Source organism: Odocoileus virginianus, chromosome 3, assembly GCF_023699985.2.
Source record: "Odocoileus virginianus isolate 20LAN1187 ecotype Illinois chromosome 3, Ovbor_1.2, whole genome shotgun sequence".
NCBI lineage: Eukaryota > Metazoa > Chordata > Mammalia > Artiodactyla > Cervidae > Odocoileus > Odocoileus virginianus.
In genome coordinates, this window is record NC_069676.1 from 46,788,448 (window position 1) to 46,804,287 (window position 15,840).

At 37.0% G+C, this 15,840-nt stretch overlaps 1 protein-coding gene and 1 pseudogene across 6 annotated transcripts in view; both read left to right on the plus strand.

Annotated features, from left to right (window-relative positions):
- Positions 1 to 15,840, plus strand: part of CTNNA1 (catenin alpha 1) — a 320,722-nt gene that overhangs the window by 212,522 nt on the left and 92,360 nt on the right. For all 6 annotated transcript variants that reach the window (XM_020908383.2, XM_020908385.2, XM_020908382.2 and 3 more), the window contains one exon: positions 2,395 to 2,598. In XM_020908383.2, the coding sequence (XP_020764042.1) occupies positions 2,395 to 2,598 (204 nt within the window). The remainder of the gene's footprint in view (positions 1 to 2,394; positions 2,599 to 15,840) is intronic.
- Positions 12,724 to 13,934, plus strand: LOC110147136 (voltage-dependent anion-selective channel protein 3 pseudogene; annotated as a pseudogene).

The window sequence follows — 15,840 nt, forward strand, 5'->3', positions numbered from 1 at the left end:
GTTAACAGATTTCTGGGGAAATGTGATCAAGGTTTCTCATGAAAGCTCAATTTTGTCTTAGATTTGTAGTGTAAGTTGAAAGAAATTTTATGACCCATCAGTCAGCTTGATCTTGGCCTAGAGCTTTTATCTTTTCTTCCTCTCCCCTCCCGTCCCTCTTCCCCTTCCCTTCTCTTTTCTTTTTTAGTTTTAGTTAAACTTCTGAATTTTTTTAATACAACTTGTGTTTCCTTAAGAGGTCATTCTTTAGATATGAATTCTATTCATTTCAACCAAGATTTTAACCTTCTGGGAGATGTGAACCTATGGACTATACAGAGGCAAAGTGCACTTGGATTGTATGCTCCAGGTACTCACAGTCTAGTGAAAGTTACAGACACATCATAAATGACTACACCAAAAGTGCTGTCATCTTAATCTTACTTGCCCAGACACACTTCTCAATAACTAAGTTGTAATAAAGACAACATTTAATCAAGTGGGAGCAAATTTAGGATTAAAATACTTTGTTAGCATAATGCCATATAATCACTTTTTATAAATGATGCCCCAGTTATGTTCTGTGTATATATTCTGTGCACACACTATCCTATGTGTCAACTCGAATCATAATTTTTGGGGATGTATTTTATGGTTTTAAGTTTCTACCCACAATGCCTCATGGCTTCCAGTAGATGGCAGCAGTTCAAGATTTCTCTAAGTTTTTTTTTTTTTTTTTTGAACCAACTGTTAATTTTTTTAAAAAAAATTAGCATAAGAGAAAATTACCTTCCAGGTGACAAGCATCCTTTCATAAGTAGGAATGCTTTGAAGTATAGAGTGAATATAATAGAGTGCATTTTAACAGTTTTTCTTGATTTTTCTTTCCTTTGTCTCACCTCTTTGGCTTGGGTAAAGACAGTGTTAAGCCAAAAGTCTATGATGTTAGAACTGAATTTTGACCCTGGAACCTTAAACATTAAATGAACTTAGAGCAAATTCTTAAGATATATCTTACAATTAACTGGCACTGTTGTTTTTCCCCTTCAAATTTGATAGTATTAGCTACTGGCCTCATTCAAGGCAGTAAGGGTTACATTTTGCCCTAAGTTGAGTAGTATCTATTAGAGGCCACTTAACCTCTTCAGGGTACAGTGAAACTTCATTCATAAAATGAGGGGGTTGGACTAAATGCTTATAAGTCTGTTGAAGTTCTGTGACTGTTAAAATCCTGTGACCATTCCTTCCTCCTTCCTATTGGTCATTGTGAAGAAGGCATTGTGTATTCAGTTTTGACCAGAGAAATAACTGCAGTATCTTAGTCTGGTAAAAAAAAACAGTCAGCTATAATGTAGGTTAATAATAAACCGAAGGAATCGTATGTTCATTTTTGAAATGGATGGTTTTGGGGAAGAGAAAGAAGAAATGTGTACTTATTGGAAAAGGGCAGGCTTTTTTTAGGGGGGAAAAACTTGGCATTTAAATCGAAATCAATAAGAACATAGTCCCTATAAAGAAAAATAAAGGCAAAATATTTGTACAGACGTTTATTGGTGTGAGGATGAATTGTATCAAGTGGAAAGTCTATGGAAGGCCACTAGATCCTGTCCTGTGGCTGCTGATGTTAGACCTTGTACCTGTAGCTTACTTGTTACCTGACTTTATTCATCAGTGGTAAATCTAGATTTGAGTGGAGTCGGGGGAGTAAAGGGGAGACAGAGGAAGGATTTATTCTTTTGGGGATAATTGTGTCTTAGAGAGTGGCTTTGTTGGGACAGATTGCTGTCATCTCTTACAGAATATCTGAAGGTTTTTGAGGTAATAAAGTCTCTAATTTGGAATTAGCAGAATAAATTTGAGACTGAATCATTTATAAACTTTGAAATGTTTAAGGTGAGGACAGTTGAAACTGATTATAAATGACTTTTCTGAAACCTTGATGACAGAAGTCAGCGCTTTGTTTTTATTTTTTTTGTGTGTGGTGAAACAGTTCTGTTACTGTCATGTAACAGTTTTACACTCTGTACATAGGAAAGGAAAAGAGTGCTGATGTTTATGTTTCTTGTAATTCTCATTTGGTTACTTACTATTATGATATATGTTAACCTTTAGATATTCAGATTAAGTAGCATGAACATGATTTTTATGCTGACATAGTTCTGTTTGCATTTGAGATATCATACCTTATTCAGACCCCTTCAGCTTGATAGTATTGCTTCCAGTGCCTTCTTTAAGAAGTAATCCACCATCAGCCAACTTGTGTGGGATGCCCCTCATCTGCCAAGTATAACTTTGTTTCAGGCATTGAAATTTTTTGTGTTATATATTGGTGTTTCTAAACAGCATTTTCCTCACCTTCTTGAATATTGGAGAAAATAGAGATTACACTAATAGTCACTAATGCTTCCTTTGCAGAAACAAATCATTGTGGACCCCTTGAGCTTCAGCGAGGAGCGCTTTAGGCCTTCCCTGGAGGAGCGCCTGGAGAGCATCATTAGTGGGGCTGCCCTGATGGCTGATTCATCCTGCACACGTGATGACCGGCGTGAGAGAATCGTGGCAGAGTGTAATGCTGTCCGCCAGGCCTTGCAGGACCTGCTCTCGGAGTACATGGGCAATGTGAGTAAGAATTTTCCCTGACAGGTGTTGGTTCTGAGGTGTTTTTCAAAACATTCTTTGAAGTAACAAGAGTTTTCTGTAATAATTGTTGGGTCTGAGGTGTTTTAACTGTAAGTGTCCAATATGTTTTTAGCTTCTTGACTTTTGGGTGGAGTAAAATTTTTCAAGGAATGGATAGATAGCTTACTGTGTGTCCCCTTTCTCAACTTTTTAGTGTTTAAAATTTTAAGCTTACAGAAATCATACAGTAAACCCTTTATCTAGTTCACCAATTAACAGATAAATATGTTTTGTGTAGAAATATATGTGTGTGTGTGTATGTGCATATATGCAACCCTTTTTTATATGAAACATTTGAAAGTAACTTGCAGAAATTGTATTTCTTCACCTCTGTCTACATAATTCAGCTTGTGTCTACATATTTCAGCTTGTGTCTACATGGATAGTAACCTTCAACACCCCTAAAATTCTTTTGCCACATCTAGGTGACCATATAATTTTGAGCAAAAGGGAATATTGAAAATATTTATAATAGATGAAGTTTCTTGAATGAACTGTATATACAATGTGATAAGACTAGATTTTTGCCAAGCAGAGCAAAGTCGGACATGACTGAGCAACTGAACTGAACTGTTGTGTTAGGTGAAGTGAGTAGTGTTTTTGAACTTTTAAGATTTGTGTTTGAAAACCAATGCTGTGAAATTTAACACCTTTCTTTTTGCCGTAGAAAATAACCGTACTTGTTTTCTCTATTGGTAATGTCTTTTTTACTTCCTTAATACTTTTCCATTTCAATTATTTAATGCTGGTTTAGGGTTACTATAGTTTAGATCTTGTACCCAGTCTTTTACTCTAGCAAAGAAGGAATAAATTAAATAAAAATTATAGAGAATCATTTTAAAGGGAAGAAGGACAATGCGAATTAGTTTTAGTGATTTTTGTCTACTTAATAAGTTTTTGTGAAAAGATCTTTGGTACTTTCTCATATGTTCTTTTGCCATACATCTTGTTTGTTCATTTTATTCTTATATAAGTGAACATATAATGGTGGGTCATGATGGAATTCCTGGGGTGAAGATAAATGGCTTCCTGTGTTTATCTTGTTTCTACCATATTGTGAAATCAGTCAAGCATATTGAATTTTTTTAAGCCATTGCCATGTTTTGATCATATGCAGTTTACCTCAGAAAAATGAGATTAGAGGCTTAGTTAAATCAGATGGAAAATGCAGTTGATAAGTCAACAGTGAAAATGTGGGACACATTTAAAAACCCATATGTAAGCCTGGAAATCAGAAAATGTAAAAAATGACTAATTTGAAGACTAACTCATGATATTGGAGTCTTAAAGAGGGAAACAAAGGCCTACTGGCATGTATGTGAATCAGTTCCCTGCTATCATGTACAGTGCTGAAGTGATGTGAAAGTGTCTAATAGTTATGATTGGGAAGGCACTTTAAAAACAGCCTTTGTAGGGGAGAGTATGTGATAAATCTGTTCTCGTTGCTCCATACCAGAGCTTCCTAACCAATCTAAAAAAATATTCCTTCAGTCTTAGATTTGGTCAGGTCTTGGGCTAGTCACCTCTGGCTGTGAGTCACCTCTTGGATTCTCCCCAGGATGGCAGATATTTAAATAGTACTTTCTATTTTGTGCCATGGATGTAAGTAAAAGCGGGAAATATTCATTTATACTGAAGATATGGGGACCATAACAGCCATCTTACATAACATCTTACTATGTAAGTGAAAGCTAGAACAGTGATTGATGTTGGGCAGAATTTAAAGGATTATGATGGGGCTTTTGAAGGGAATTATGTCAAGATTCAGAAGTATATTTTAGAAAAAAATTTCTGAGCATGTTTCTCCTAAAGATAAAAACATTTAATAGTTCGCTTGAATTGACTCACATAACAGTGGTCAGGCTGTGTCCTGTCCAGAAGTATTGGAGTGAGGATAAAGTGGGAGGGCAGTGAAACACATTTGAAGAAACCTTAGGGTCAAAGGTAGGAAGTCAAGAAACACCTGGAGTAACAGGGAGATTTGGCCTTGGAGTATGGAATGAAGCAGGGCAAAGGCTAATAGAGTTTTGCCTAGAGAACGCACTGGTCATAGCAAACACCCTCTTCCAACAACATAAGAGAAGACTCTACACATAGACATCACCAGAAGGTCAACACCGAAATCAGATTGATTCTATTCTTTGCAGCCAAAGATGGAGAAGCTCTATACAGTCAGCAAAAACAAGACCGGAGCTGACTGTGGCTCAGATCATGAACTCCTTATTGCCAAATTCAGACTTAAATTGAAGAAAGTGGGGAAAACCACTAGACCATTCCCGTATGACCTAAATCAAATCCCTTATGACTATACAGTAAAAGTGAGAAATAGATTTAAAGGACTAGATCTGATAGAGTGCCTGGTGAACTATGGACGGAGGTTCATGACATTGTACAGGAGACAGGGATCAAGACCATCCCCATGGAAAAGAAATGTAAAAAGGCAAAATGGTTGTCTGAGGAGGCCTTACAAATAGCTGTGCAAAGAAGAGGAGCGAAAAGCAAAGGAGAAAAGGAAAGATATTCCCATTTGAATGTGGAGTTCCAAAGAATAGTAAGGAGAGAGAAGAAAGTCTTCCTCAGTGATCAATGCAAAGAAATAGAGGAAAACAACAGAATGGGAAAGACTAGATCTCAAGAAAATTAGAGATACCAAAGGAACTTTTCATGCAAAAATAGGTTTGATAAAGGACAGAAATGGTATGGACCTAACAGAATCAAAAAATACTAAGAGTGGCAAGAATACACAGAAGAACTATACTAAAAAGATCTTCACGACCCAGATAATCATGATGGTGTGATCACTCACCTTAAAACCAGATATCCTGGAATGTGAAGTCAAGGGAGCCTTAGAAAGCATCACTACGAACAAAGTTAGTGGAGGTGATGGGATTCCAGTTGAGCTATTTCAAATCCTGAAAGATGATGCTGTGAAAGTGCTGCACTCAATATGCCAGCAAATTTGGAAAACCCAGCAGTGGCCACAGGACTGGAAAAGGTCAGTTTTCATTCCAATCCCGAAGAAAGGCAATCCCAAAGAATGCTCAAACTGCCACACAATTGCACTCATCTTACACGCTAATAAAGTAATGCTCAAAATTCTCCAAGCCAGGCTTCAGCAATACGTGAGCAGTGAACTTCCAGATATTCAAGCTGGTTTTAGAAAAGGCAGAGGAAACAGATCAAATTGCCAATATCTGCTGGATCATCGAAAAAGCAAGAGAATTACAGAAAAACATCTATATCTGTTTTATTGACTATGCCAAAGCCTTTGACTGTGTGGATCATAATAAACTGTGGAAAATTCTGAAAAATGGGAATACCAGACCACCTGACCTGCCTCTTGAGAAACCTGTATGCAGGTCAGGAAGCAACAGTTAGAACTGGACATGGACCAACAGGCTGGTTCCAAATAGGAAAAGGAGTACGTCAAGGCTGCATATTGTCACCCTGCTTATTTAACTTACATGCAGAGTACATCATGAGAAACGCTGGGCTGGAAGAAGCAGAAGCTGGAATCAAGATTGCCGGGAGAAATATCAATAACCTCAGATATGCATATGACACCACCCTTATGGCAGAAAGTGACGAGAAGCCTTCACTTCAGAAAGTGAACTAAAAAGCCTCTTTATGAAAATGAAAGAGGAGAGTAAAAAAGTTGGCTTAAAGCTCAACATTCAGAAAACTAAGATCATGGCATCCAGTCCCATCACTTCATGGGAAATAGATGGGGGAAACAGTGGAAACAGTGTCAGACTTTATTTTTTTGGGCTCCAAAATCACTGCAGATGGTGATTGCAGCCATGAAATTATAAGACACTTCCTCCTTGGAAGGAAAGTTATGACCAACCTAGACAGCATATTAAAAAGCAGAGACATTACTTTGCCAACAAAGGTCCATCTAGTCAAGGCTATGGTTTTTCCAGTGGTCACGTATGGATGTGAGAGTTGGACTGTGAAGAAAGCTGAGCATTGAAAAGTTGATGCATTTTAACTGTGGTGTGGGAGAAGACTCTTGAGAGTCCCTTGGACTGCAAGGAGATCCAACCAGTCCATCCTAAAGGAGATCAGTCCTGGGTGTTCATTGGAAGGACTGATGCTGAAGCTGAAACTCCAATACTTTGGCCACCTGATGCGAAGAGTTGACTCATTGGAAAAGACCCTGATGCTGGGAGGGATTGGGGGTAGGAGGAGAAGAGGACGACAGAGGATGAGATGGCTGGATGGCATCACTGACTCAATGGACATGAGTTTGAGTAAACTCCGGGAGCTGGTGATGGACAGGGAGGCCTGGCATGCTGCGATTAATGGGGTCACAAAGAGTTGGACACGACTGAGCGACTGAACTGAACTAGGGTAAAAGGATCTGCAAGAAGCAGAATCAGCTGGGGATAGGGTTTGCTTATTCATGAAGCATTCAAAAACCTCCAGTGATAGTCAGAACTTACCTGTCACTATCTTCTTGCCACGCAGTTCATATTATGTATAATCTGCAGAGTAGTGTGCTGGGCACTGTTTAAGGGGAGGAATGAGGCACTGATCCTTCCCTTCGGAAACATACAGCATCTCTACAGTCCCATTTTTTGGGAGTGCCATCATAGGTTTTACTAAAATACCATGGGAATTGCAAGGAGGATGAGTTTATTTCTAGCTGGGAAACCTGAGGCAATTTATCAAGTATTTATTTTATGGTCTTTGCATTGAGCTCTACCTTGATTTATAAAAAATGGTTCACTTTCAGTTTTGATTAGTTCTTATGAAAAGTATTAGATGAGTTATTATGGTATATGGAGAATTGGGACAGTTTGTATTAATTAAAACTGGTTTAGTACATAGAACTTGTTGATGGAATGGTAAAAATCCAGAAAGGCTCATGTATTTTTACTTTTTCCTCTTGTTGAATTCTCCTAGTCATGTCATTATTTTTATAGATAACATACTATAATTTTGTCGTAATTTCTTGAGCCTTCCTTCTTCATCCTGTGTTGCCACTTAGCAAGTTACACTGGTGTTTCCTCTGAGACAATGATTTAATAAGTTTATAATAATTTTATAATCCATATTTAATAATTATATAATAGTAATATTAAATGTAAAAATATAAATATATTTAATAATTTATAACAATTTAATAAACTTATTAATAAATTTAATAAAGCTTTGTTTTCAAAATGTACAGTTGATGAGATAGGGCAGTGACTCTTAACTTTGGATGGAAATTAGAATCCTTGGGCAACTTTTAGAAATCCTGATGTCTAGATTGTACCCAAATTAAGTCATAATTACCAGATTCAGTTCCAGGCATCAGTATTTTTAAAAGTTCCTCAAGAAATGCCAATGTACAGGTAAGGTGGAGAAACTGCTAGGATGGTTTATTGCATTTGTCCTTTTTTGTCTCCATTGCCATTGTCTTATTCCTGGCTCTATTCACTTTTTCCATTTCATGTTTGTTCTACCTGCTCAGGTCAGTTTGAGCTTATGCCTTCAGTAGGACATTGTTCATTATGTTTTTGAAATTCCCTTCCTACTTGATTAAATCTAACCTGCTCTTCCTTCAAGGCTCGCATTTCCCTGCCCTCCCCCACCCCCATCTCTTTGCTGAACGCCATTTCAAACTACACCATTCTACCTTATTTTTTGCTACTTGAAGCAAGTAGCACTCAATTGTTTTACTTCCTTGAATTGTTGCTTAATTGTATTACCTTTATCCATGCAATTTATGCAGCTTGGTTTTAAACTTTTGAAAGATGGGCCTATTTTTAAAATATTCTTTCAGGGTTCAGTATAATGCTAGAAGAGATACTCAATAGGTACTTGCTTCATAAGAACTCATGCTGACTTGGGAAAAATGGATAAGGTGAACAGTTTGGGATATTCTTGGTGCTAGGGATACATTAGTGAAAAAAATAAAGATTCTTGTCCTTATTTGTCTTACATTCTAGAGCATTATGGAGGAGGCGGCTATGAGTGGTTTACCCTTACTTCTCTTAGATGTTTCACTTTTTCAGTATACAGATGACATTTTTGGAAAAAATTAAATCAGATACTCTGAAATAAGCAGCGAGGGTAAATGATTATAACGTGAGGGTCCAGCTCTCTTTTAAAGACTCCAAGGGCTAGAAGGTCAGCAGCCTTAGTGTTGCTTCTTGCATTGTAGTTTGGAGAGTTAAGAGATGATGTTAGATCTGTTGCTGACTTACTCTGAAGCTTTAAGAAACATTGGTGTTAAAAATAATTCATTTGACCCCTGCTTACTAAACATTATGGAAATACTTCAGATGCCTGGCAGTAGAGGGTTTTTGGGACTGTTCAGTGGATCTCTGTAGTGTCACAAATGACTTTCCAGGTTTCCTTGATATGAAATGTGGTTATTGTGGTTAAGTTTAATTTGTTCTTGCTCTGTCAACCTAAGGTTACTCTGCCTGTGAGGTTTCTAGGGAAGGAAAAGCAACTTGGATGGGTTTAAAAGTAAATGGATTGAAATTGAAATGTAATTGAATTTGAAAAAAGTTATTGCCACTGTTTATTTTTTCTAATTGAAAGTCACACATGTGCATTAAATTATTGAACCACCATTGCTACTAACATTTAGGTATATGTATTTCCAGTTTGTCCATTTTCTTGTATGCAGTGTTTTCTAAATTTTAAAATAATGTTTTAACCCTCTTAATGTTCTCTACATAGTCATAAGATATTCATAGAATGTTCAAACTGTTAAGTTAATGGGACAACAACATGAATGGACCTGAGGATATTATGCTGAGTGAAATAAGCCAGACACAAAGGACAAATCCTCTATGATCCCACTTCCATGAGGTTCCTAAGAGTTGTTAAGTTCATAGAGACAGAAAGGAGAGTGGGAGTGCCAGGCACTGGTGGAGATGGAAGTGTTGAGTTACTGTTTAATGGGAACAGAGTTTCAGTTTGGGAAAATGAAAAGTTCTGGAAATGGATGTGGTGATGGCTGCACAGTAATATAAATGTTCTTAAGACCTATATGCTTAAAATTGACTAAGATGGTAAATGTTATGTTATGCAATTAGCATAATAAAAAATAATAATGAACAAAATGAAAAAACAAACAATTAGGTTAACAGGTTAAAATCAGCTACTAGTTTAATGTGTTCAAATTTGTTTCTTAAATGTGTAGTTGACTTTGGAGCCCAATTCTGTGTTATAATATTCTCTGAAGATATTTCAGTGCCAGTGAAACACCTCCTTCTGAAGAGCTGTGTACTTGGTACAGCTGAATTCTTTATTTCACACTCTTCTTCTGCTAAGGGATATACTGATTATTAATTTGGTTCTTTCTCCCTTTGTTAGGTCATGTGCTTTGAGTTTTTCCCAGTAGTAGAATTTATTAGGACCAAACTTACTTGTTTCTATTACCATATTCACATTCCCCTCAATAAACAAGTGAACAACCCTTCCCCACTACCCCAATCCAAAACCCTCTTGTCCCCCTGTCTGAAAATTCTTAACACAATGTCTGAAACATAAAAGACCTCAGTCTTTAAAATGAATACCATTTGGGTGTGTTTTGTTTGTTTTTTTGCCACATGCACAACTTATGGGATTTTAGTTCCCTGACTGGGAATCAAACCTAGTACCTCTGCAATGAAAGGGCAGAGCCCTAACCACTCGACTACTAGGAAGTTCCCAGAATTCCACTTGGTTGTGACCGTAGCAATCTTGTCTAGCAGTTCAGTCATGTGCTGAGTTACTAGAATTAGAATTTGTAATTGGTGAGAAGAAGTACATGTCTTGGACTTGAGTAGCTTTAGCTTGGTTCCATCCAGTGTGGTAACCAGTAGGCATATGTGGCTATTGAGCACTTAAAATGTGACAGGTCCAAATTGAGATGTGTTGTGAGTGTAAACTATACACCAAATTTCCAAGACATATTTCACTGAAAAAGCTGTAAATATCTCTGTCTCATTGATAATATTTTGGATATATTGGGTTAAATAAAATTTGTTCTAATTTTTTTACCTGTTTCTTTTTACCTATGGCTACTTGAAAATTTTAGATTACATATGTAGTTTTTATTTCTTGCTTGTCTTAAATTTCTCTTGGATAGTTACAACCAGTTAAGATAGCCAACCAGTTAAGAGGAATAGCTAAAGAGTTAAGCCATCAACTTCTTCCTTCAGTGTCTGGATGGTAACTTACATAGTAGCTATTATAGCTTGTATTTTTTTGTACCTTAAACTAGTTTTAGGCAGAATAAAATTGGTACAGTTTAGGACCTGGTGAGGATGATGTTGCTTAAGGTTAAATTTGCCTTTGTTCTTGCCCTGAAACATTGGAGGCAGTGATTTTAGGACCTTTAAAGAGTAATGAAGTAACTAGACATTTTTTGTATTGGCCTGGGCCTGTATTTGAGGGGTTTGATTATGTAACATATCAGGTATAAAATTTTTATCTGATTAAGAGAATAGATATGGAATGTATGAATAAGGTGCAGTTAATGTTCGCTGTCGAAGATATATTGTCATTGTAGTGAAGGGAAGCACTTAATCTAGATGCTGATCTCTTCTCTGTTTTGCAAATGCTTTCCTGGAACCACTTTAGCAGAGCCAGAGCTTCCAGGCTTTGGAAGGACTGTTTGAAAAGCTTGTTACTGCGTCATTTTGTGGCTACATTTTCTAATTTTCAGAATTAGAATAGGTTATTTTATTTCTGATTATGAAGTTCTCTGTTCATTATATATCACCATTTTTGGTATATAGCATGCCAGACTTCATTTGGACTGTGTGTGTATGTACACATTTATCTGTTCTTATTGTTTCTTTTTTTGATAGCAGAACTAAGGATCATCTTACTATTATAGTGCTTACCATATACTGGTCATTGTGCTGAGAGACATATTATTACCTGTTTGACTACCATAATAACCCTTATTGAATTGTTACTTGCTCGGAGATGTTTAAACATACAGCTGCGGTTTGAACTCAGATCCCTGTGATCCGAGAATCTGAACACTTACTACTTTTATTATAATGCATCTTTGTAAGTCAGAAAATATGATTTTATACCATTGTCTTTAATAAAATGGAATTTTTCACTGTATAGCTCTATAAATGAAACTTATTACTGAAATACTTCATAGTAAATAAGGTAAACCCATCTCTTTTTGTATAGCTGCTTGAAGCGAGCTCAACAAGAAAAGAAAGCTGTGTTAGAGTATCCTGCAAAGCTAGACTCTCTGGTGTTGCATGATGTCATAGATGTTTCAGTTAGTTCTGTGATATGCAACTATAGGGCTTGAGTTTTGTTATATAATATGCTATGATTTCCATCTTTGTGTGAACCCTAGGGTTTCCTGCAGTAGACTCTTCCCTGTATTGCTAGTCCATAGTTCTGTAGGTGTATGATTCTATTGATTTGTTAGTGTAAGCTGTTCTGTGATCTGCCTAGCATATTTGGAGAATTTAAGTATAAATAGATGTTGCATTGAATGCAAAATTCAAACATGTGTAGGACTTCTTCCTCTTGACATTTATGTAATTTGGAAAGCTTATTTGTCAAAAATTGTATGATTTTCTTGTGGTGTCAGATGAGAGGTTTAAAAGACCTTAAGTCTGAGGAAGATGTCTCTAGTTGTATTTTATGTTGCTTTCTAAGAGGTTTGAGGTACTTCTAGCTATGCCATTCTGGCATTATGAATTGCAGTTTTTAACAGGCAAGATCCTAACCTTTTGTACACAGAAAGATGCATGTTTATATATTAGATAAAATGGCACTGGCTTAATGGAGCAGTAGTGATCTCTTGAAATTAGGATGATGGAGCAGGCCCAGAAGCCTGTCCAGTGTCAGGCTGCAGATGCATTGAGTTTTAGCCTTTACCTTAATAATGTGATTTTTTTTTTTTTAATGATTCATGTAGGACTAGTTTGACTGAGAGAGTAAGTTGTTGGAGGGAGGAGGGGACTTTGTTTACTACAGTACGTACTTACAGAAGGTCTTGATCAAAACAGTCAGTTAGGAACAGTGTTGGTCTGAAGAAGACCTTTAGCGGTGCCCTGGCGGAGGGAACAGGCACTCTGGTCAGAGATAGGTGTAATACACTGACTTACTATGACCTAGGAAAGGCTGCCAAAGATGTCTTCAACAAAGAATATGGATTTGGCATGGTCAAAATAGATCTGAGAACCAAGTCATGTAGTGGAGTGAAATTTTCTTCTTCTGGTCATGCTTATGCTGATAAAAGGAAAGCATCAGGCAACCTAGAGACCAAATACAGGATCTGTAACTGTGGACTGACCTTCACCCAGAAGAGTAATGGATAGAAATCACTTGGGAGAATAAGTTAGCTGAAGGGTTGAAACTGACTCTTGATCCCATATTTGTACTGAACACAGGAAAGAAGAGTGGGAAATTGAAGACCTCATATTAATGGGATTGTTTCAGTTTTGGCAGTAATGTTGATATAGATTTTTCTGGACCAGCCACCTGTGGCTGGACTGTGTTGGCCTTTGAAGGTTGGCTTGCTGGCTATCAGATGAGTTTTGACACAACCAAATCCAAACTGTCACAGAATAATTGTACCCTGGGTTACAAGGCTGCAGACTTCTAGCTGCACACTCATGTGAACGATGGCACTAAGTTTGGAGGGTCAATCTACCAGAAATTGAATGAGAAGATTGAAATGTTGATAAACCTCTAGTAGACAACTGGCAGTAACAACACCCGCCTTGGCATTGCTGCTAACTACAAGCTGGACTTTAGAACTTCTCTCTCTGCTAAAGTAAACAATGCTAGCCTGATGGGACTGGGTTACACTCAGACCCTTTGACCAGGAGTGAAACTGACCCTGTCAGCTCTAATCGATGGAAAGAACTTCAATGTAGGAGGGTACAAGGTCGGACTGGGATCTGAACTAGAAGCTTAATGTGGTTTTGAATAAAGCATCAGCTTTGTTCCTGGAGGTGAAGAGAAATAAACCCACTATGTTTTGACCTTAAATTTCTTCTGTGAAATTTCGAAAGTGTGAACTTTTTATTCTTCCAAAGAATTGTAATCTTCCTGTAATCCTCCCCACACTGAAGCTTAGATACTGAGTCCATCTTAAGGGAGGTGCTTGAAGGCATGCCTGGAAGTTGTCACGTTTGTCCACATTTCAGTTCAGTTCCTCAGTGTTCTTTTTAGTGTGTTCTTCAGTGATGGTGTAGTGTCGTGTTACAAAGGGATTGATTGACCATACCCTCTAGTTGTCCATCATGTCCTGCATGTCCCACACCACTTTTTCATGATCTGGTAATGTACTGATCTCTGTACGGTAGTAGAAATCTTTGGTTTTGCATCAGAAGAAAATAAACGCGTCACATTTTGGGGGGGAAAGTTATCTCTGTGATAGTGTTTGCATTATCCTTTTTCTTCAACTATTTTTCAGTGATTTTTGACCTTGGAAGTATAGAATTATAAATTTTGGAATTTGAAAGTAACATTAGTTATCATAGTGTAGGGTTGACAAATTAAACTTATTAGGTAAAGTCTTGCCTGCCATCTATTTTTGTAAACTTTATTGAAACATAGCCATACTCATTTGTTTACTTACAGTCCATGTTACTTTTCCACTGCAGTGACATAGTTAAGTTGTTGTGACCAAGATGGAATGGCCCTAAAAACCCACAGTATTTGCTGTTTGGCCCTTTACAGAAGTTTGCCAAGCTTTAATCTGGTCCAGTCAACTAATTTTTTTGAAGGTTTTAAAATACAAACTCAGTTTTTCTTATTGGATGTGATATTATTTAGGTTATATATTTCTTCTTAGATAAATTCTGAAAGTTAGTGGCTTTTAAGGAATTGGTCCATTTTATCCATTTAATCAAGTTTTATATGAGAAAATTGTTTGTAGCAGTCGCTTATCCCTTTAGTGTTTATGGGGAGTCTATAGCCATATTCTCTAATTCATTCCTAGTGTAGGTAATTTGACTCTAGTCTCTCTATTTTCTTTGCCAGTCTTGCTGTAGGTTTATCAATTCTATTTATATTTTGAATGAACCAGCTTTTTATGGTTTCATTGTGTGTGTGTTTTTCCTCCGTTATTTTCAATTTCACTGATTTCTGTTCTTTGTTGTTTCTTCTTTTTCCTTTAGGTTTATTTTGTTCTTTCTCTAGTTCCTTGAGGTGGGAAATTAGGTTATTGACTTGAGACCTTTTCTCTTTTTTAGTGTAAAGATTTAGGGCAGATTTCCATATAAGCCCTGCTTTGTCTTCATACCATTTTTGTTTAGTTTAAAATTTTTGCTTGAGTTTTCCTCTTTGACCAGTGGATTATTTGGAAGTGTACAATATGTTTAGTTTCCAAGTATTTTCTTGTTAAATTTCTGTTACTGATTTCTTGTCTCTGTGTGTGTACAGTCATGTGACCCCGTGGACTGTAGCCCGCTATTCTCCTCTGTTCATGGAATTTTCCAGGCAAGAATACTGGAGTGGGTTGCCATTTCCGACTCCAGGGGATCTTCCCGACTCAGGGGTTGAATCCTTATCTCCCGCATTGACAGGCGGATTCTTTACCTCTGTGCCACCTAGGAAGCCTTTACTGATTCCTAGCTTAATTCAAATTCAGTATGGTCAGAGAACATAATTTGCATGACTTTAGTTTTTTAAATTATTTATTGAGATTTGTTTTATGACGCAGTAGTGCTACCTTTGTGATATTCTATCTGCACTTGACTATGGTTATTTTTTTTTCTTTGCTATTGTTGGTTGGAGTGTTCTTTTAATATATATGCTAATTAGATGGAGTTGGTTGATGACATTGACTGATTCAGTTGGTTTAGTACTTCTGTACCTTGATTGATTATTTATTTGTTTATTTAGAGTCTGCTTCTTCTGATAGTTACTGAGACAGATACAGCCCTGTCTGCCAAACGTAATTGTGACTTTGGCCCTTTTTCATTTCAGTTCTCAAGATTTCTACTCTGTGTATTCTCTCCAGAGTTTTTAGTTGCATTCATTGGGATAGACATGGAATGTGTTTACCCCATCTTAATCAGAACTAAAACCAATCACCTATTTTCAAAACAGCCTAAGACCTGGAGGTAATGTGGCCCTGATCATACCCAGGTAAGAATAGTTAAGATTAGAATTGAGGCTTCTGATTTTTAGTCCAGAGCTATTTTTGGTGGTCCCTTTCATATGTGATGCCAAGGATGGTAGACAATAATGCTTACCTAG